We start from the raw sequence: 23837 nt of genomic DNA on the forward strand, positions 1-23837 counted from the left end.
TGCATGGGGAAAGAGTGCGCTGTCAAGAGTGAAGGAGAATGCACGCCTGTGGTGAGAGTTACAGAGGATGTAACGAAAGAGTGTGCGCAAGAGGATGCGCGAGAAAGGTGTGTAACGGACAGGGGCATGAGAAAAGAGTGCGCTGTCAAGAGTAAGGGTGAGTGCGCGACCGAGAGTGGAGGTGAAAGTAGGGAGAGTGACACGGAGCGTGAGCTGGTTGTGACAGGTGAGTGAGGATGTACACCTGGAATGGAAGAGCGTGTGTGGGAATGCACACTTGAGTTGGTCGTGAGGCACGTGGTTGGGTGTGCGAGTGAAAGCACACCTGTGATTGTCACAGAGGAGGTGACCGAGGAAGGGGCGCGAAGAGGTGTGTTGGTGAGGTGTGCGAACAACGAATGTGTGCCAAAGTGTTCGGTGGTCAGGTGTGTGACCAAGGCTGTGAGTGGAATGAGTGTACCGAGGTGTGTAAGGAAAGGTACGAGGAGCATGGGAACAGCTGGAGGTATGAGCAAGAAAGGGGTAGCGTATGCGTGTAAGCATGCAGGTGAGGCATCGACGGTAACCGGGTTAGCGGTTAGAGCGACTTTTAGCCGAATCGGGCCCTCGGTGCATGCCGGGCTTCGCGTGCCGCGAGAACCAGCGGGGATCCGAGCCACGGCGGGTTCGAAAGGACCGCCGTACGCGATCCACGCTGGGCCTCGCTTGGAACGGCCGCGTCCGTGCTCCACTAGGCGGAGCGGGCAGCCCGATAGGAAGGGTCGTCATGGCGACCACTTTTTGTTGAGACGTGCCGGCAGGTCGAGATCGGGACATTGGATGGCTCCACGCCGAGGTGGTGCGTGGGATCTCGGCCCGGGTAAGCCCCCGTCCCTGCCCCGAATGCGGGACGTATCCAGCCGCTGGCACAAAACAACCCGCATTCATTGCTCGGCTGTACGAAGCCGAGCTTTAGAAGGGAATTGGCGCACCGAGAGGATCTAGTAAGTAGACGGGTGATGAGGTTAGTGTTTTGGCCCCAAAATTAGAAAAAGGCGAAATTTGATGATTGGTACGGTGATTGGCAGATGATTGGCAAAATTTTTGATTGGTTGGATTTAGGTGTGCGAAATTGATAGTAGGACCTCCCCGATGTGGTGGGATGGGCAATCCACCATCCCTCACACCAGGGGGGGCAAAGGAGCACTAGTTTATGGGGTTGATGGCAGTGAAAACTAGCCCGGGTGGGTTAGGATATTGTGTGTAGGGACCTAGAAGATGACATTAGGTGACGTTAAGGTTAGTTAGTGACAAGGATACCTGTAGTGGGGACGCAGGTAGAGTAGATTGGATGATAATGACGTGGGAGCGCAATAGTTTAAAGGGGCGACTGGGAAGCGCAAGTTTCAGAGGGGAGTAGTTAGAAGAGATGATGCCGTGTGTTTGAGGATTGAACAGGTGTGATTGCACAGGTGTGCAACTGAACAGGTGGATGGAGCAGTGTATGAGTGAGTGAAGGTGATTGTGTATTGTGCTGACCAAATGGTCTAGGAGGAGGGTGCAGGTGGCACCAGGTGAGAGTGCACAGGTGTGCAACAACAGGTATGAGGAACAGGTGTATGGAATAAATGGTATGGGATATATGGAGTATTGGAATGGATGGTCGTGGAGTGAGTAGGATGGAAACTATGGAGTGGAGTGGATGGTGCGAAGGTGTGAATGGGGGAAGAGTGGACCCCCATCACGGATACCCGGGGTGGGTAGTGTAAGTGTTAGGTAGAGGGTACAGGTAAATTGTGGTTGGATATTGGCATCTGTGGTGCGAGCGGAAGAATGATGTTTGGATGGGTGCATTAGTGTTGTGGAAATGGCTGGGCGTGTAGCCTGTTAGTGTGTGTAGTTGGTTTGGGCACTCCACCACTGTGAGGATGTCGGCCAGGTGAGGCCGCAGGTGGGCTCTGGGAGCCGGTAGAGTTGTTGTGGATGGGGCCCGAGGATCCGGAGGACGGACCCGGGTAGCCCAGTGCCAGAGGGCACCGAGTGGGGTGACAGAGCCAGGAGGGGTCTTCCCCAGTTAGTTAGGTTAGGGTGAGGAGCTAGGTAAGCTCGGGTGGCAACTGCAGTGGTGGAGGTGTGCAGGTGGGTAGACCTGCTGGGAGAGCTACACGTCGCAGCCCAGAAATTGTGCGAGGGCACCGGGAGATGAATCGGGGGAGTGAGACCCCAAATTGAGAAGCACCACAGTTTGGTCATTGGGAATTGGTTGTTAGAACCCATAGTGTAAGTGGCCAATGGATTGGCAGGGAAAGACCCCGGGTAGTGTAAAGAGTGTTAAGGTCATTTAGAGGATAGTTAGGATTGGAGTCTCCTCGCACCATCTGCATCCACTCACCTGAGATGAGGTAACTCCACACCATGCCATGTTTTATTATTTTTCTTTAATGCAAATGTTTTGGATTGTGAGATGCATCATGACGTGGGTGTGACATTGTGCTTGATGTTCCATCTCTTCCTCCTTATGAGGATTGATGATGAATTGATGATGGCAAATTTTGAAGTAGAGGGATTGGAGACGAATTTGGTGTAGAAGGGAAAGATGGGGAAGACAAGACGTAGTGACGAATTTGTAAAGGTGTAAATTCTTGTAAATATGGGGTAAGGGCAAGGGTAATGTAGGTGACGGGGGGGTGACGTACGGTAGGGACGAGTTTTTCTCACTTCGCTCTCCGTACGCACTTCACCCTGCATTTCCTTTATTGACGTGTACCCTTGTGACCTTACCCCTCGTTCATTTGTCTTCCCCCCTTTTGTCTCCCACTTGAGGACCTGTGCGCCATTGGGTGCCGAGGGGAGCGTGCGTGAGATGGCCATTGTGCGCACGAGATTCTCAGAACCAGCATGCATTGCGTTGATGTACCACTTTATGGACCGCTGTTCTGCGGCCAAGTACCACTTGATGGACCCCAGGTTCTGGGGCAGGGCACCTCTGTTGGAGACCGGCCATAGTGGCCAGGGAATCTTGCTTGCGGACCTCGGTAAGGCGGCACCTATGCCAAACAGGTGGACCACCCTTAGTTGGCCCCTGAGGCCCTAAATAAAAATGAACACAAGTAGTGCTTTTTATTATTTCCAAGTAGGCCGCATGAAGCCAGAAGACGTCGGGAAGAACATCGGCCCAGCAGAGAAAGAGAAGACCACCACCAGTTGTTTTGTTGTGTTTATTATGAACCGTGGTGACTGTGCACTGAGTGGTGCTTTGTGGTGCTTTGTGGTGCTTTGTGGTGCTTTGTGGTGCTTTTGGGTGCTTTGGTGGTATTGGTACTGGTGCATCGATGCAATGCGTGCTGTCTCCTCCCTCCCAACAGGAATTTCTTTTTCTTGTTCCCTAAAAAAAACAAAAAAAAAACACAGGTCCTGGGTTGCGTTGTAAATAAGAAATAACGTCACTGTAAATAATGCTCCCCACCGTAAATGTATAGTTTGAGAACAATTCCGTAATTCGGTTAGCTGTGGGCTTGAGTCTGTTAGACAGGGTGCAATGCAATAGGGGGACATACTTATTTGTGTTTTAAGATTGTCACACTCAGGGTCAGGTTAATTGTAGAGGGAATTACACCTACGTGTCACACTAAGTTAAAGTTTTGTAGGCCCGAGGATGGGCCTGAAGAAAGGAGGGTGCAGTGTAACGAATTTGAGAAGTGTAACGGTTTTGAGAAGTGTAACGGTTTTGAGAAGTGTAACAATTTTGAGAAGTGTAACAATTTTGGAGGAAGTGTAACGAAGGTGAAAAGTATGGTTTTGTTGTGTGTAACACCCTCGTAATGTAAATAATGGTCGCAGCCGTCCTCCTAGTTAATTCCATGAAACTTACACACAGGCCACGATATATCTTTTTAAATAGTTTATTTCCTTATTCTATGTAGGCTAAATATGTGTTTCCCACTAGATTGACTGCATTGCATCAAACGAAATAAAGCGTAGGCCCCTCCGATGATCCATGGCAGCTCAAGTGCCAGGGATTCCCCCACTTGAGCTTTGACAGCAACCGTTTATTGCAGTACTGAACTGCTGTGCAATGTGACGGCGCCTTACCTGCAGCTGCTGACCGGTTTTCGCCATTTGCGGCCATTACGACCAAGGGGAGTGGCTAGAGAAGACGGGTCGCCCCCCTCGTCATAGGGGGGAGGAGTAAGTCGGCCCCGCTCATCCAACCCAGAACAAGGGGTTTGGCTAAGAGAGGGCGGAGCGGGAACCCCCGAGAAAGTGCGCGAAGGTTCGGTGAGGAAACCAATATAAGTCGCCGCGGGACACACTCCACCCTCTTGCCTCTCTTCCTCTTCCTCTTGCTCTGGCTCTGACCCCGTCCTCTTGCTTGCTGTCCCTCGTTGTTGCTGGAGAGAAGGAAGACGCCTGAACGAGCAGGTGTGTGCGAGCCATCGTGCGACCAGCTGCGCTGCAGCTAAGGGGGCAGCTAAGGGGCCGCAGGCCACGAAAAGGACGCGCCAGGCAGCAATCCACGCTGGACCCTCCATTGCCTCACAAAAACAACCATCCATCCTCAAGCCATACCTGCCTGCAATATCCCCCGTGTAAGTGTGAACGTCGTCTGTCCTAATCGTTGTCCTGGGGTTAAGTAAATTGACTAGTATAAGCTAACGATGCACTGTGTGACTGCTTCTTCCATCCATTGCTTGTAAATAATTTTGATCGCTCCTTCTTTTTGCTTGTGTGTATAATAAATCCTGTTATTCCTCCGTACTCTGTCTTCTTCTCTCTTCCTTCTCTTTCGGTCGCTTTAGAGGTTTCCAAATTGAATATCTGTGGTGCGATCTGGTCAACGTTGGGGGAGTCGGGCCAATCGGGGATCCTGTAACGGTCGCGGTGGACCATCCGCTCGGCCCAAAGTAACATCTAAACCGCGTCCGTAACATATTAATCCCTCATATAATCCCTCAATAATAAACATATTAATCCCTCAAATGTTCAAACTGTTTGCCGCCGGCATTCACACACTCCACTAGTCGAGTGTGGACACCCATGCACACTCTGGCACAAAGGTCTTTATCAGCATCAATTTCCTGGCAAGCCTCCCGTATGAACTGAATCCTGGCATCAACAGAACGTGGCTTGCGTGCGAAAACCGTCTTTTACACATCCCCAGAAAAGGAGGTCCATAGGGGTGAGATCTGGCGAACGTGGTGGCCAGTCAACGGCTCCCCGACGTCCAATCCACCTGTTTCCTTACTGTATACCTACTTTTGCAGCCCCCTGTGTATATGTATGTGTATATATATATATATATATGTATATATATATATATATGTACTGTATATGTATATATATTTATATATATGTATATATATGTATATATATATATATGTATATATATATATATATATACTGTATATGTATATATATATATATATATATATATATATATATATATATATATATATATATATATATATATATATATATATATATATATATATATATATATATATATATATATATATATATATATATATGTATATGTATATATATATGTATATGTATATATATATGTATATGTATATATATATGTATATGTATATATATATGTATATATATGTATATATATGTATATATATGTATATATATATATATCATCGATACATTACTAACATAATTGCCTTCGCCGATTTTCCTCGTCGACAAATGGACGCTGCTCCCCCAACACGTCGACACAACGACGCCGAAGTCCTGGATACCACTGTTTCAGGCTCCTCTGCCGATCACCCTCCATAAATTTCGTGATTTACAGACATTGAAAGACGTGTGATGACCGTAGAAAACCAACTTTTCTACGATGAACTCCCTCATACCGAGGCATAGACTTTATTAGAAAGTAATGATTTTGATTTAAAATTTACTGCAAGCATTTCATTGTCGTTTCAACTTGGTTGAAAATTAATTTACCTTCGCTGATTTTGAGACCGCTTGTGTGCTCAGCGCAATTTGTCAACTTTGCTTCGCCGATTTTGCGACTACTTTTGTGCATGAGGCAATTTGTCAAATTGCCTTCGCCGATTTCGAGAATACTTTTGTGCATAAGGCAATTTTTCCAAAAATAAAAATCGCGTTTTTTGGATCGAAAATTAGTTTGATCGTCATGAAATTTTCCGGAAATGTTGGGGATAGTTAGGCATTCTTAATAGTGAAGACAATTTTTTGCAAACAACGATCGAAGGCAATTATGTTAGTAACGTGTGTGTATATGTATATATATATATATATATATATATATATATATATATATATATATATATATATATATATATATATACAGTGCATTCAGAAAGTATTCAGACCCTTTCACTTTTTTCACATTTTGTTATGTTGCAGCCTTATGCTGAAATTGTTTAAATTCATTTTTCCCTCATCAATCTACACTCAATACCCCATAATGACAAAGAGAAAACAGGATTTTAGAAAGTTTTGCAAATTTATTAAAAAGAAAAAACTGAAATATCACATTGACATAAGTATTCAGACCCTTTGTTAGGGTCTGACCCTTTGAATTTGTTATTCAGACCCTCTCATCAAAATTTGCCATCTCCAACTCAACATCAAAATTTGCCATCACCAATTCATCATCAGTCCCTCCTAAGGAGGGAGAGATGGAATCACCCCAATGTCTCATCCATGTCATGATGCGTCTCACAAATCCAAACAGCAATTCTCATTTCCTGCAACACAAAACAAAGAAAACACAGGTGTGGAGTCATCATCATCACCTCAGGTAAGTGGCTGCGTATGGTGCGACAGGCTCATCAATCCTAACTATTTCCTAAATGACTTTAACAACTTTACATTACCCGGGGTCTTTCTCCTGCCAAACCATTGGCCCTCATTACTCTATGTGGTTCGAAGAACCAAAATCCCATTGACCATCTGTGGTGCACACCATCAATTTGGGTCTCACTCCCCGATTCAACACTCGGTGCTCCCGCACAATTTCGCTGGCTGGGTCGTGTGACGCTCCCAGCAGGTCCGCCCACCTGCACATCTCCACCACTGTTGTTGCCTACCGAGCTCACCTGCTCCTCACCCTAACCTAACTAACTGGGGAAGGCCCTCTCGCACTCTCACCCCCTCGGTGCCCTCTCTGGCACGGGCTGCCCGATCCACACCCGGGATCCTCAGGCACCCACTGACACTAACGGCTCCCAGAGCCCACCTGCGGCCTCACCTGGCCGACATCTAACAGTGGCGGAGTGCCCAACCATTCACACTCATACTAACAGGCCACATGACCAGCCAATTTCACCACACCAATGCACCCATCCACAATACCATTCTGCAACCGCACCACAAATGCCAATATCCAACCACAATTTACCTATACCTTCTAACTACTCTTTAAACTACCCTCCCCGGGTACTCGTGAAAGGGGTCCACTCTTCCCCCATCCACACCTTCGCACCATGCACACCACTCCGTACCACTTACTCCAACTCTCTCCACACCACTCATTCTCTGCTCCATATATTCCACACACCTGTACTTGCACACCTGTGCTCTCATACTTGGTGCCGCCTGCACCCTTCTCTCCCCCAAGCGCATTCGCGCTGATCCACAACACTCACTACTCACCATGACACTCATCCGCAATGCTCTCTCATTCATCACTTATACACTCACACACACCTCGGAGCATTGCCTCACCAATGCCTCATTTGAAGCTGCTCACCAGCACTTCCATTCACACTGCATCATCTGCTCTGTCTACTCCCTTCTAAAACTCGCGCTCCTCCATCTTCCCTTACGCTCAGCGCTCCCACGTCATTATCAAACACTAAGCTACTACGTCCCCACTACAGGTATCAGTCACTACCTAACCTTAACGTTACCTAATGTCAATCTCTAGTCCCTATCAATATAACCAAGCCCTCCCTGGCTCGGTTGTCAAAGCCACCCCATAAACTATCCTCCCTCCATCGGGGGTCCCACCTGGCGGACCGCCACTGCGTGACGCTCGCTCCCCCGGGCCAGGGGCCTCGCTGCTTCCCAACGGGCTGCAGCGTCAGCCGCCTGGCTCAGAGTCTGCGGGCGCCACATGGCGAGCTGTTGCTGGAGCTCAATATCCGGGAGGGCCTGGATAAAATGGTCCAGCGCCAGGCTTTCCCGGGAATCCGCTGCCATGTTAGCATGTGCGATCCCCACTGCGCGGCGAATGTCGTGGGCAAGTTCCCCGATGGCTTCCTGGGGCTTGCGTTTTCGCAGCGCGAGCTGAGCTTTAACAAGCTCGCTCTGCTGTTCAATGCCGAATCGATTAATTAGGGCGTCGCGGAGGGCTGGCAGGGTGAGAGCACCCGGTGGTAATGCCGTCAGCACCTCCGCCGCCGCGCCACGCAATGCGGCCACCAGGTGTACTCCACCTTCGTCCTCACCCCAAACGTTGCCCTTACACACAGTCAAACTGCGCCAGGTACGCTCGTAGATCACTCTTGCCGTCATACGGCGCGAGTGGGACCTTGTGGGACCACCTCGTATGTGAGTCGTTGCCCGCCTGCCGGACCCCGTGCGTCGCCCCTTGCGGGGTCAGCGCGGGGCCGAACCGGCCGGGCCCCCACAGTACGTTACCCCCAAGGGGCTCCCGTGCCTCCCCTGTCCCTCTAAAAACTACCCCTGTTGGTGTCGATGCATGGGTCACGCTTCCGCAACCCGCTACCCATTCCATACCACCACAACCTTGCTCACTCACACCTCGCACCTCTCCCATCACCGGACCCTCTCACTCGCACCCTCGTTCCATACACTCCGGACCAGCCATACACCTCACTCTTGGCCTCTCACGAACATCCGGGTCCATCTCGACCCCCAAGCTTATTAAATCACCTGGTGCATCATACGCACGACCATATTGGTCACCACTTACACCGGGTCCTCTTTCTCTTCGCTTCTCCTCCATCACCTGCGAATCCCTCATCCGGTTAATGAGCACATCATCACGATCCGAACACAGACTTTGGACCAATTCTTTTACACTCCGCTTTTATCTCTCTTATCCCCTCTCCGTCGCTTCTTAATTTCGCTCACCCCTCCTTCCACTTCTTCTAATTTCTGCTTCACCTCCTTCATCTCCTCGTGCGCCCCCTTAAGTTCTTCCTCTAACTCCACCTTATTTTTTTCTATGTGCTCCCGCACCTCCCGCTCTTTAACTTCCATCACCTCTACCACCTCGTTCATTTTCCTCGTCAGGTCCTCATGTACTGTCTGACACTCTTTTTTAATTACCCCTACGTCCTTTTTCATCTCCTTCTGTGTTGATTTTAAACCCTCTATTACCGCTGTGTTCTTCTTTACCTGGTCCCTCAACTCCTTTTGTCCCACTGTCAGCTGTTCTACTCCCAGCGTCAACTCCTCTATACCACCTTGCAATTTTACAGTCCCCTTTCTCACCTCCTTCTCCATGCGCTCCTCACAGTGCCTCACCTCCTCGCGCACTCCTCCGACCGCCTCACGCACACCTCTTCTGATCTCCCCTCCCATCACTTGCATCTCCTGCCCAGATGCCACCCTCATCTGCTCCATTTCCTCCCTGTGAGCATCCAATTTAGTTTCTACCCCCATTCTGACCCCCTCTATATGCTGCCCCATTTGTTTAACTTCCCTTTCCGCTTGGTCCCTCATGTCCCTCAATTTGCCTTCCATACTGTTTTCTAACCCCTCTAACCCCTATTTCATCCCTTCCATTTGATTCTCTTGAGCGGCCATTCTGTTTTCTACCCCCGTTAACCCCTCCTGTATTTCCCCTAATCTATTGTCTAACCCCTCAAATTTGTTTCCTAATCCCTCTATTCTACTCCCTAACCCTCCGATCTGGGCCCCCATGTCCTCCCTCAATTTCTCGCTATTGGACCCCATGTCATTCCTTAATTGCTTGCCCATTCTTTGTTCCAATTGTTCGCTATTCTGGGCCAACAGGGCCCCTATTTGCGCCATGAGGACTTGCATGTCCATCGGCGGCACGGGTACCGCTACCGCAATCCCCTGCGCGGTGCCGACCTGTTGTTCACGCTCCTCTTCCATGCCTAGCGCCGCCATTTTGCGAACCTGCCGCCCTCACTGCTTCGCTCCCCTCATGTCCCTCAATTTGGTCCTGGATCGACCCTGCCTCACTCTCCTCTACCGGAACCCAGCCGTCTTGATCTCCCATAGCGCGACTTTCAAATTTTATTATTATTATTATTATTTTTTTCAACTAAATATCGGGTGCTCCAATTTTGACCAAATTTTCCACAAAAAGCACAAATTTTTTAGTGCGGGACTCGTAATTCCACTCCCAGACACCAATTGTTACGGAAACGGAGAGGGCTTCCCTCGTTGCCCTGCGGAGATCAACCCGCCGTTCCTTCTACTAACCACTCTCCGTTCCTGGTCGTCCCAACGCTCTCTCCCGCCCACAGCGCCGCCAGGGTATTCGGGCCAGAAAGTCGGAATGGGCCTTCCCGGGACCTGAGTGCCACGCTCGGTCGTGAGACAGGGAAGAGACGGCCGTTCGAGCTACGGTTTTAGGTTACCGAGCGGGTTTAGTAACCCGTAGTTCGAACCATTAACAAGCTACACCCGATTATAACGTTGGCCAAATCGCGCTATGCTAAATCAATGATAGAAAGGACAAGACGACTGGGAAAGATGAAACGACGCAAGGGGGTACAGTTCTCAAGACCTCCGGAGGAGGGTGTAATTACAGTGGTGGAGAAAAGGGGTAGATTACAAGGCAGAGTGAGGTAAAGAACACAGAAGAGATGGGAACTTAAATACAGGCTTATTTATTCCCGGACAAACGGACAAGGCAGACTCACACAGGGATTGATGGCAGGAATGGACAGGTAGATCGATGGCACAAGGTGCACCTTGGCTCGGGGACAGGATAAAGCACAGTCCAAAGATGCAGGGAGGTCTCACTGAACGGCAGAGGTCTCACAGCGCTCGGAGGGTACGTCTTTCTTGCTTCAAGCTCAGCGCGCATCTGACGTCACCTCTCTCTATACTGCGCATGCTCAATGGGGAGTGACACGCCCTCGGTTGGTTGGTTCCGCCCCAACTGGAGCCGGTCCGCCGCTTCCATTGGGTGCGGGGGTTACCGGGCTCCGCCCTTGACGAGGAGCCGACAGGGAGCCATGTTCTGCCCCTGCTTGGTAACCCAGTCGAGCACATGTCCGATGGCGGCTCGTTGGGAAGGCCTGGTGTCCTTCCACCACTCCTACCAACCAAGCCGGAGTGAGCACGCACACCCCCTGCGCTCGTTGTTGTTGTTGTTGTTGGTGTTGTTGTTGTTGTTGCTGCTGCTGCTGCTGAAGAGAACTGTGAGGAAGAGCTGCGGGGAGGTATTGGGAGGTCCTAAACTTCCTAACGGTGCCATACAATCACATTCTGGTGCAACGAAGGGTCAGAATTAATGGAAACGAATCCTTAACTGACATAGACTAAGAATAACTAGCAAGATGTCCTATAGTTGTCTACATGAGATGCGGTGGACCTGGATGCGACATTTAATGGGGGAAATAGGGAGAGGTCGGGTCTACAGAGTGTTGTTTACAGAAAATGGGACTAGGGAATGGGGGATTGGGGAGAGTTGGGAAGTATTGAGGAAATAGGGGAATATTTACAAGCGGATATGGATGGATGCAAATCCCATATCCGCAACAAAATATATATATATATATATATATATATATATATATATATGTATATATGTATATATGTATATACAGTGGTACCTCGGCTTACGAGTGCCCCAACGTACGAGTTTTTCGGGATACGAGCCGTCGCTCGGGCGGTTTGTTGCTTTGGGATACGAGCCGAGATCCGATGTACGAGCTCAAAAAATTTATTTTTTTGAATTTTCCGGTTGTGGCTTCCGGTTCCGGTCACGCGGTTATCTTGCCGTGAAAGCATCTCTGCTTGGATATAAAACACGCAATCGTCGAAATACATGAGCGAGGAATCTCCTTGCTCCAGCCGGTGACGTCATCGGCGGGGATCCCCGCCTCCAGAGTGGCTGGTCACGTGACCGCCAAAGCGTGTCGCGCGTGCGGGTATAATGAGCTACACCTGTGGATCACGTGACCACGGAAGCACGCCTCGCTTGAGAGGCATGGCTTTCGGTTTGCGTTTTGCTTTATAAGGCGCGATAAATGGGCTTTTGAGTGTTAGCGGTTCATGGTGTTGACGGTTCATGACGGTTCATGACGGTTCATGGCGTTGACGGTCAAAAACCCATTACATCAATTTTACCAGGCACTGTACAGTAAGTACAGTGGACACCAAATGCACGGTGGAAGGCTAGAAGTAGAAGATCGTCCAAGACAAGTGAGAATAAGCCATACTTTGGAGGAGATGACGTCATTCGCTGGTCCGATAACCAAAGATGTGGTATAAAAAACCAGGTGAGCTAACAATGCAGCAATGAAGGAATTCGGCCAAGGCACCGGCACACAACGACCTACCTACATCGAAAGACTCAATGCCAATGGTGACAGAAGCCAAGACGGCCGGCTTAAACACCGCCGAAAGACCACGGTGTACCAACTTACGATGCAGAACATCTTGCACTTAATATGATGACAACAGGTGCCATCCTCTGACGTACCATTACAGGTACAGGTACAGTACACGTGAGCACAGAGCAAAAGTTCACTGAAACCGAGATTAAGAAAAAAGAAAAAACACCTCGTGGTCCGTGCTCGATATCCGAGTTTCAATCTTTTCAAACACATGATGCTCTCGGTCACGGTATCTCCTGCGAGCTGCTTCTCCTTCAACCACACAAACAACAACTTCTCCATATCTTCATGGATAGAGGTCCGGAGCTTTGAAATAATCGTAACGCCCTTGGCTGGCGTTATAGCCTTTATGGACTCCTTCTGCTTCAAAATCGTACATATCGTAGAAGGAGTACGATCGTACTGCCTCGCCAAGTCGACAACACGCACACCTCACCTGGCATGCTCTTCTCCTCTGCTTAATAAAACCAGTTTATTTCTTTACATTCTCTTGTATTATGTACAGTATATACGAGGTCGTGCTTGTTTATACATTATTTGTTATTTATAAAGTACATTTTTGTTATTTAAAAGCACCTAACAAAAAAAATTGGTGTTTTTTTTTTGAGGCTGGAACGGATTAATAGCATTTCAATGCATTTGAATGGGAAAATTTGCTTTGACTTACGAGCGATTTGGCTTACGAGCTCCGTCACGGAACGGATTAAACTCGTAAGCCGAGGTACCACTGTATATATATATGTATATATATATATGTATATATATATATGTATATATATATGTATATATATATATGTATATATATATATGTATATATATATATGTATATATATATGTATATATATATATGTGTATATATATATGTATATATATATATGTATATATATATATATGTATATATATATGTATATATATATATGTATATATATATATGTATATATATATATGTATATATATATATGTATATATATATATGTATATATATATATGTATATATTGTTACAGACGCGGCTTTTAGATGTTATATTGACCGAGCGGTGGTGTATTTAACCGCGTCCGAACAGTTACTCCCCGATTAAAACCCGATTTCACCCGACGTTGACCAGATCGCCCCACGGATATTCAATCGGGAAATCTCTAAAGCGATCGCAAGAGAATGAAAAAGAAGAAGAAGAATACGGAGGAAGAACAGATTTATTATACACACACAAGCAAAGGATGGAAGAAACAGTGACACAGCGAATCCTTAACTTACACTATTCGTTTTTACTTAGCCCCAAGACAACGAGCAGGACAGGACGTTCACACTTACACAGGGGTGGTTCAGGCAGGTAAGGCTTGAGATGGAGGCAAGGTCGGGAGGCCGCCGGTCGCAATTCCTCGCGGTTTTGGCGGGAAACCCTCCGTCGCGTATCCACTGCGGGAGACGCCACGCGCTGGTTCGGCACACCTGCTCCTCTTCTTGGGGCGGGGCCGTCTCCCTCCTTTCAGCGCGTCTCTCCAAAGCTGGTCTCCTTGCCGAGTACCTCTCCTCTTTGGCTTGGAGCGTTTCGCATCTCACCGCCTCTCTTTGGTGCAGCCTCGTTGCTCCTCTCCAGCTCACTCTCCCGTTACACCCTCTGTAACACTCACCACAGACGTACACTTTCTCGTTACATCCTCTGTAACACTCACCACAGGTGTACACTCTCTCGTTACTTCCTCCGTAACACTCACCACAGGTGTACACTCTCTCGTTACTTCCTCCGTAACACTCACCACAGGTGTACACTCTCTCGTTACTTCCTCCGTAACACTCACCACAGGTGTACACTCTCTCGTTACTTCCTCTGTAACACTCACCACAGGTGTACACTCTCTCGTTACTTCCTCCGTAACACTCACCACAGGTGTACACTCTCTCGTTACTTCCTCCGTAACACTCACCACAGACGTACACTTTCTCGTTACATCCTCTGTAACACTCACCACAGGTGTACACTCTCTCGTTACTTCCTCCGTAACACTCACCACAGGTGTACACTCTCTCGTTACTTCCTCCGTAACACTCACCACAGGTGTACACTCTCTCGTTACTTCCTCTGTAACACTCACCACAGGTGTACACTCTCTCGTTACTTCCTCCGTAACACTCACCACAGGTGTACACTCTCTCGTTACTTCCTCCGTAACACTCACCACAGACGTACACTTTCTCGTTACATCCTCTGTAACACTCACCACAGGTGTACACTCTCTCGTTACTTCCTCTGTAACACTCACCACAGGTGTACACTCTCTCGTTACTTCCTCCGTAACACTCACCACAGGTGTACACTCTCTCGTTACTTCCTCCGTAACACTCACCACACCGCGCTTCCCTGTGCTCCCTCGCACACGCGCTTCGACCAACTCACTCTTGACGGCACACTCACTCCTCGGCGTGCACTTTTTCCTCACACACCCCATGGTCGGACATTCTCGCACACCTCTTTTTTCGCACACCTGTCCTGTCACACACCTCACCAACGGCCTTTCACGAACACCCGGATCCAAACCAATCCCCAAGCCAACTGAATCTCCACTCACATCATGTACATTGCCACTCACCTCCGTACCTCGTCGCACCTCCTCTGCCACCTGCAAACTTTTTATTTGGTTAGTGAGCATCACATCATGATTTGAACACAGACTTTGTACATTATCCATTTCTCCCTGCAATTCCCGGGCTACCTCCGTCATCTCTTCAATTTCAATGCCCACTTCTGCTTTTTCTTTATTCTCCTCGGCGACCGTTGGCTTTAATAAAATTCCCTCTACCTCATCGGTCGCCGGCTTTTCAAAACCCCGTGTCGCGATTTCTACCCCCGTCATTGTACCCGTGCTTTCCTCCGCTTCGCTCAACCAGCGCTTTTCGACCCGCGTTACTTCCTTGTGCACCCCTGGGACCCTTTCGCCCAACTTGCGGTCTCTGTCCCTCTGCTCCCTTTCCTTCCTATCGGCCCTCATTCCGTTTATTGTTGCTTCGATTTGCTCACTATGAGCCTCCATCCGGTTCCCCATTACCCCCAATTGCTCACTCTGAGCATCCATTCGGTTCCCCATTTGTTCCATTCGCTCACCATTCTGGGCCATAAGGGCCTTCATTTGTATAAAAAAAAGGTTCAAATCCATTGGCATCTCCGGTTCGACTACCGCGACCATGGGCGTGGCTAAATGTGGCGCCGCTGTAATCACGTGCGCTAGAGCGCCATTTTGTGCACCTGAAATTCCCGCAACCACATTGCCATTTTCCTCCTCCCTTTCTTCCACATACATTTCCCCTGGTTCCTGGGTTACCCCTAACCCGTCTATCTCCCCCACCGACATCCGATCGCCTTGATTGTCCATGGCGCGATCTAAAAATTCGGGTTTTATAAAACACAATTTCGTCCGCTTTATAATTTTGAGCGCGTGCAGCGCGCTCCGGGTCGATCTCACTCCCCGACACCAATTGTTACGGTAATAACACAATTGGTGTTCCAAAATTTGGGCCTAACAAATTTAGTCCCAGGTCCGAATCCCATCTCCTGACTACCAATTGTTACAGACGCGGCTTTTAGATGTTATATTGACCGAGCGGTGGTGTATTTAACCGCGTCCGAACAGTTACTCCCCGATTAAAACCCGATTTCACCCGACGTTGACCAGATCGCCCCACGGATATTCAATCGGGAAATCTCTAAAGCGATCGCAAGAGAATGAAAAAGAAGAAGAAGAATACGGAGGAAGAACAGATTTATTATACACACACAAGCAAAGGATGGAAGAAACAGTGACACAGCGAATCCTTAACTTACACTATTCGTTTTTACTTAGCCCCAAGACAACGAGCAGGACAGGACGTTCACACTTACACAGGGGTGGTTCAGGCAGGTAAGGCTTGAGATGGAGGCAAGGTCGGGAGGCCGCCGGTCGCAATTCCTCGCGGTTTTGGCGGGAAACCCTCCGTCGCGTATCCACTGCGGGAGACGCCACGCGCTGGTTCGGCACACCTGCTCCTCTTCTTGGGGCGGGGCCGTCTCCCTCCTTTCAGCGCGTCTCTCCAAAGCTGGTCTCCTTGCCGAGTACCTCTCCTCTTTGGCTTGGAGCGTTTCGCATCTCACCGCCTCTCTTTGGTGCAGCCTCGTTGCTCCTCTCCAGCTCATCTCATCTGGACTTCTCTCTCATCTCTCATCTGGACTCCTCTCCAGTCAACCGGTAAAGCAGTCCCCTGCAGTCGCTTTTATCACCTCCAGCGAAATCAAGCCGCCGACTCCGAGGGCCCGCCTACCGGGTCACTCACCGCGGTGTTGATTGGCTGTTAGGGCTGGTTCACTCCTTCCCTCTTACGACGAGGTGGAGACACGCCTTTCTTCCCCAACCTTACCTCGTGGCCAATGGTGGTTTGAAGAAAACCAGCCAAAATGCAGAAGGCAATTGGAAGGGAGGTTTTGGGGAAACTGGAAGGGCCTATGCTTATTTTGTTTGATACAATGCAAAGTCAATCTAGTGGGAAAACACATACTTAGCCTACATGGAATAAGGAAATACACTATTTAAAAGATATATCGTGACCTGCGTGTATATTCCATGCAATTAATTAGGAGGACGGCTGCGACCATTATTTACATTACCAGGATGCTACCATACCAAAACCATACTCTTCACATCCGTTACCCTTCCTCCAAAATTGTTACACTCCTCAAAACCCGTTACACTTCTCAAAACCCGTTACACTTCTCAAAACCCGTTACACTTCTCAAAATCGTTACAATATATATATATGTATATATATATATATGTATATATATATGTATATATATATATATGTATATATATATATATGTATATATATATATGTATATATATATATGTATATATATATATATGTATATATATGTATATATATATATGTATATGTATATATGTATATGTATATATATATATGTATATATATATATGTATATATATATATATATATGTATATATATATATACATACAGTGCATTCAGAAAGTATTCAGACCCTTTCACTTTTTTCACATTTTGTTATGTTGCAGCCTTATGCTGAAATTGTTTAAATTCATTTTTCCCTCATCAATCTACACTCAATACCCCATAATGACAAAGAGAAAACAGGATTTTAGAAAGTTTTGCAAATTTATTAAAAAGAAAAAACTGAAATATCACATTGACATAAGTATTCAGACCCTTTGTTAGGACACTTGAAATTTAGCTCAGGTGCCTCCCATTTCTCTTGATCATCTTTGAGATGTTTCTACACCTTGATTGGAGTCCACCTGTGGTAAATTCAATTGATTGGACATGATTTGGAAAGGCACACACCTGTCTATATAAGGTCTCACAGCTGACAATGCGAGCAAAAACCAAGTCATGAGGTCAAAGGAATTGCCTGCAGAGCTCAGAGACAGGATTGTGTCGAGGCACAGATTTGGGGAAGCCTACAAAAAGATTTCTGCTGCATTGAAGGTTCCCAAGAGCACAGTGGCCTCCATAATTCTTAAATGGAAGAAGTTTGGAACAACCAGGACTCTTCCTAGAGCTGGCCGCCTGGCCAAACTGAACAATCGGGGGAGAAGGGCTTTGGTAAGAGAGGTGACCAAGAACCCGATGGTCACTCTGGCTGAGCTCCAGAGATCCTGTGTGGAGATGGGAGAAACTTCCAGAAGGACAACCATCACTGCAACACTCCACCGATCTGGGCTTTCTGGCAGAGTGGCCAGACGGAAGCCTCTCCTCAGTGAAAGACACATGAAAGCCCGTTTGGAGTTTGCAAAAAAGCACCTAAAGTACTCTCACACTGTGAGAAACAAGATTCTGTAATTTCTGTTTAGCCAAATGTCGGATAAGTGTATATCTGTCGCCGTCACGAGGGGGCAGGGCATGTTAACTAGCTTAGGGCATAACGATAAATTATTCCTTGTATGTCTTACCCTTGGTAATTTATCCTTTCTCTTTTGGCACCGCACCGAAGACACTAGTGAGGAAATGCCTGTTAATTGCATTAAATAATAACAATAAAACCAAGCGGAAGCCAGTTCTGAACACTGCCGATGGATACCACCATCTACATCGCCACACATAGCTCGGGCAGGCTGAGGACACGCCCTGAAGAGCCATGTTTGGCCAGGGTGGAGCAAGAAAGCACTCGCTGATTGGTGGAGGGAAGGCCGAGGAGGAAGCAGAGCGCCGATTGGCAAGGACCACTGACGTCAGAGGCGAGCAAGAAGCGGCGCTCTGATTGGTGGAGAAGCGCCGATGACGTGATGACCTGACGTTAAAATAACTCTCGGACCGACATTTTCTCTCTTGCCTTTTGACTTTCACGCCTTCATCTTGCCCTTCCTCGCCTCTCGCATCTTCCGCTGTCCCTCGACGTTCCTGCCTCTCGCTCTCCCCTGGACCTCGACACTCTTGCTGACACCATATTTTGGCGTGCGAGGAGAACGGAGGCCGATGCGGCTGGGGAGGCAAGCTGCGCGCCTGCCGTCCATGACTGACTGTACAGCGAGGCCTGGCTTTGTGAGCTCATGCCAAAAGACCTGCGGGTTTTCCCGCCAATGGCCGGAGAAGATTCCTGAGAAGAAATACCACAGCCTATAGAGATAAGTGCACACACACATAATTTATTTTATCCAGTTTATCCTCCCCATTTGTCTGTGTTCTAAGTCTGGTGAGGGAGCGCTCCATTTAGGAAAAGGTTTACCTTCGCGTTTCTTGTCATCGGCATTTCTTTTAATAAACCTTTGTTTTGTTTTTTTTGTAAATTTCTAAACCCGGTTTTTGTTTGAGTTATTTTCTGCAGGTTGAAGACTGCCCGGCTGGATCGCTCAGGTAAGCGCTTCAGCTTCCTCCCCCTTTTCCCTTTCTTCCTCCCATGCATATATAGTAAAATCCGCATTTGATCATCGCCTTTGGAGTTAAAAGCTCGCTATTGGCCATCCGTGACTCTCCTGGTGTTAACTGGGAGGGAATCGCATGACAATATAATATAATATAATGTAATATAGAAATAGAATATAAGGCTAATGTTGACTGTCCTACACTGAAGCATGGAATCTCTCGTCGGGGAGAAAAAAAATATTCAGCAAAAGTTGCTTCAAATGAAGCCAAACCTCCTCGAATACTCAGGCAAACATTTTTTTTTTTTTTTTTTTTTTTTTTTTTTTTTAACTGTTCAGTGTATAGGCAACAGACCGCTGCCCCAATCCCTCCTAACAAATTTTTTTTTTCCTGTTGTGAAATATGTAACATCCCATTTAAAAAAAAAAAAATCTTTCAACCAGTGCAATAATAAAATGCTTCTTTTTTTATATCATTGTATTTTTATCATGGATTTCTGCTTGTTATTCATAAACAAAGACTTGCACAACCTCACCCTGAGAAATCAAACCTATTGGCTTTGGCATGGCTGATGTATGTGCATCAAGAACAGCTGACATTAGTAACGCTGCAAGTGCAAGTTTCATTTTATTTTTAACCAGCACTACATAACAGTAAGTCTAAACTCTAAATTAAGAAAACAGGCACATTAAATGGTGGGGCCATTTTCCTTTTGTTTATTTTTGTTTCTTTATTTTGTGTATGTAACCAACCAAACCAATTTGTACTAGAAGTGTAGTATCCCTTTGACTTTTTCTGACCAATGGCTGAAATATTGGGCATGCCCAACTGAACCATTTTGATTGTGATGATTTAAAGATACCTCCATATTTAAGCTAAGTTTTCATTTCCAACTCTTGACAGTTGACAAGAGTGGTGACGTCTGCATCTCGATCTTGCACGAACCTGGTGAAGACAAGTTTGGTTACGAAAAGCCAGAGGAAAGATGGCTTCCCATTCACACGGTGGAAACTATCCTCATCTCGGTTATCTCGATGTTGGCGGACCCCAACAGCGACTCGCCTGCCAATGTTGATGCAGCTGTGAGCTGGGCAGGGGAATAAAGTATGACACAAAGATCGGCAATTTGCTGTTTTAACCTGGGCCAATGAGTGGATGGTAAGTGTTCTATTCATTGTTGCAGAAGGAGTGGCGGGAAGACCCAACTGGTGAATTCAGGAGGAAGGTAGCAAGATGTGTTCGGCACAGCCAGGATGCAGCATTTGAATAACTCATTTGGGTGAGATTTTACTCCCTCCTCTCTCCTCCACCTTTCCCCTTGCTGCTTTATGTTGACAGTTTTATTAGTTTGGGATCCTCTTCAAAATATAAATGTACGGGGATGATGCATTTACTTTTACTCACTGCATCCAAAGCCATTTGTAATACTGTAGTATATTGGATTTGAGGGTTGCTATAAAGATTTCAGGTGAGACAGTGTCCAAGAGTATTTGGATATGAGAGGGTGGTGTAGGTACAGGGAGTGAGGTTGTGGGTAAATTGCATTTGGAAGTTGTCTTAAGGTTGGACACGATCTGAGGTTACCATTGGTTGGATTGCCTTCCAGGAAGATCATATCATTTTTGTCATGTTTAAAATGTGGGAGATTTACTGTAATCCAGGGTACATGTGTACGCCTTTGTTGAATTTGACTGAACCTGAACTGTGGATGTGAAGTGGACTTTACACTTATTTGAGAAATCTCGTCATTGATTTGTGACCGCAACATTCTCTGTTTAATTCCTGTTTGGAGCTCTGTTTGCTCGATTTTAACCATTTCTTTTACTCGTCTCTTGCAGTTTTTTTCCTTGGTCTCCCTTCGCTGACGTCAGACGCTCAACCTTCCTGCCATGTTTTTCCACCTTTGACCCAGTGTGAATTTTGACCTTTGTCCTGCACATTACAAAGGTCATGACGTTTTAACCCCTTCATCCATCCCTTACACTATCTTAAGTAATGTATGTTTAATTTTGTTTCTGCTTTTGCTTTGAATTCTCATGAAGCTTTTCAATAAAATTAAAAAATTGGAAAGAATATTTTTGTTCTTTATTTGCTTGTCGTGTGGTGAGATTAGTTTGTTGGTGATAACACCAGCAGTCACCTATGGAGCCTTTATCTCCATGAAGATGTGAATTCCTGAAATAATACTTGAAGCTAACTTAAGAAAAATTATTCTTGAGATTTCTACGTTAGTCATCCAATTAATTTATAGGTTGGTTCCGCTATGGGCTGTGCCGACGTTCCGGGTGGTGCAGCCCATAGCGGCAGGGAGCCATCCATCTGCTGTCGGCGCCTTTTTTCTGCTATTGGCCATGCTGGGAGTTGGAGTTGGGGAGAGCCATGGTTCTGTGTTTGGGGTCCATGGTCAGTACCAGAGGGGAGATACTGGCATTCATGCTCTCGGCTGCATGGAGTATCGGGGTTGCACCTGTTGGATTGTGAGGTTCATCGTTCATGGCTCAGACCATGGCACCCCTCAGTCCTGTGCCGTGATCCAGGACCTCTGTTGCTGCCGGAATTGCGTTGGGAAACTTGTGGCCGATCAGCTATATGTCAGGCAGTTCATGTGCATTGTGAGGGTTACGCGACTGTTCATGGACAGTTTTCTGTGGGCGTCATGCCGGGAGATTGGGGGGGAGAGGGGATGGGACGATCGTGTGTGCCCTGAAGGAGGGTTTCCAGAGATGGAGGTGTCCTTGCCCAGTGCCAATGGAGTCGGTCTTAGCCAAACCATCTTTGACAGAGGGTGAGAGGTGTGGGTTGCCAGTTGCAGTCTCATTGATGGGCTCATTCTCAAAACTGCTGGGCAGGGACATAAATACTGGCACCATGTGTGTGGTGTGCCATTGGCCATGTGGTGACCCCTTTGGCGGTGGTGGCCACCAGTGCTTCTGGGGAGCCTGCTACAATGCTTCCTGGTATGTGGGGTTGGCCTGACCACCCTCTGGAGGATGGGTGGTCTCTATGGAATCAGTGTCGTCATGGATGTGTGACTTGAAGAGACGAGGCAAGGAGCAAGATCAAGCCAAAGGGAGTTTCACAGCTTTGTGTTAATTTCTCTCCGTTTTATTGTTTTGTATTGGGTTTTTCTGTTTTTTTATTTATTCTGTAATTGCACGCAATTTAGCCTTATTGCTGGCTTCCAATTGCAATTTCAAATAAACCATTCACCAATTCGTGCTCCAAGCTTTCTCGACTTCGACCAGACTGGTGGTTTAACCAGTTTTGTGGAATCCCCACTATCACTATTCCCTTGCATCATATTCTTGGTCTTAGTATAATGATTACATCTGGTGGAATACCTTGGCACTCTGACATCAGATAGTGTAGATTTCCCTTCTTGCTGTTCTAAGCCTAGTGTTGGCTTAACGGCTAACTTAAGATCTTGTAGTCTTGTGCAAGCCCCTGTCATACCATTAAATAACAGCAGGTGGGTTGACTCAGCCTGTCATCCTTCTGAGTTCGGCAAAATGAGTACCAGCTTACTGGCAACAGGGTGCATTGCATCAGTGCCTGTATTGTCTTATATGGTTTACTCCCTTGTGTGTTGCTCGGGCATTCCAGTGGGGCCTTTAATTCTCAAATATAGCTCGATTGTGCACTTATCTGAAGTTTCGAGGTTTTGGGTGAATTTGCCTTCGGTCATAACATTTCTAATTCTGCCGGGAGACACGCTCAGTTCTCACCCGTATCCAAGATGGCATGATAACTCATGTGATCTGGTTATTTCCTGGCAGATTTTGAATTTACTGGTATCGTTACAATGGGTTATGAAGATTCCCGATAAAACCGGTTTCAAGGTCATCCAAGCTCAAGGTCATGGACATTTTCATCGGGTTTTTTAATTATTTTTTTCAACAATTACCGTGTTCTGTTAATCCCTGACTTCTCTGTTTGCTCATAATTTTGTCAAAAAGTGCTCAAAGTTACAAAATACACCTAAAGATCTGGAGTTGGGGAGACACCTAAAGATTTTATAAAACGTTTGGTGACGTATCTTGTTTTTGAGGGTCATGGTGAATGCAAATGTGATGACACCAATGTGACAAAGGGCCAGGGGAAACACAGGGATGACCATATTTTGGCCAATTTTGATGTTATCGTTCCGATATGTAACAAACATTCAAAATCGATTGAAAGGGATTTCAAGGTCACGATACGGTCAAGGTCATGGCCATGTTAATCGGTTGTTTTCAACAATTACTGTATTCAGTCACATCCAAATGTATACCTAGGAGACTTTTAACCTAAAATTATGATGCAAACATCCCATGGAAGTTCCCTGGGGTCACAGGAAAAATATATCTATCTATAATTCCAGTAATCTCTGTGTGTGTGTGTGTGTGTGTGTGTGTGTGTGTGTATGTTTGTCTGTGACCGCTGTTTCTCGACAACCACGGGT

At 46.9% G+C, this 23837-nt stretch overlaps 2 protein-coding genes across 3 annotated transcripts in view; one reads left to right on the forward strand and one right to left on the reverse strand.

Moving 5' to 3' along the window:
• UBE2G1 (ubiquitin conjugating enzyme E2 G1) overlaps positions 1–21469 on the forward strand; it is a 45189-nt gene extending 23720 nt beyond the window's left edge. Inside the window, exons 4-6 of one of the 2 annotated variants that reach the window (XM_068113551.2) lie at positions 20300–20478; positions 20580–20675; positions 21235–21469. In XM_068113551.2, the coding sequence (XP_067969652.1) occupies positions 20300–20478; positions 20580–20666 (266 nt within the window). In that variant the 3' untranslated portion in view covers positions 20667–20675; positions 21235–21469. Of the gene's footprint in view, positions 1–4037; positions 4285–20299; positions 20479–20579; positions 20676–21234 lie in introns of those variants that run through there. The other variant, XM_078776459.1, reaches the window with a different exon arrangement.
• LOC144891816 (uncharacterized) overlaps positions 1–23837 on the reverse strand; it is a 1036251-nt gene that overhangs the window by 906476 nt on the left and 105938 nt on the right. The gene's annotated exons all lie outside the window — the stretch shown is intronic.

Source organism: Myxine glutinosa, chromosome 4 (genome assembly GCF_964187855.1).
Source record: "Myxine glutinosa chromosome 4, kmMyxGlut1.1, whole genome shotgun sequence".
Classification (NCBI taxonomy): Eukaryota; Metazoa; Chordata; class Myxini; order Myxiniformes; family Myxinidae; genus Myxine; species Myxine glutinosa.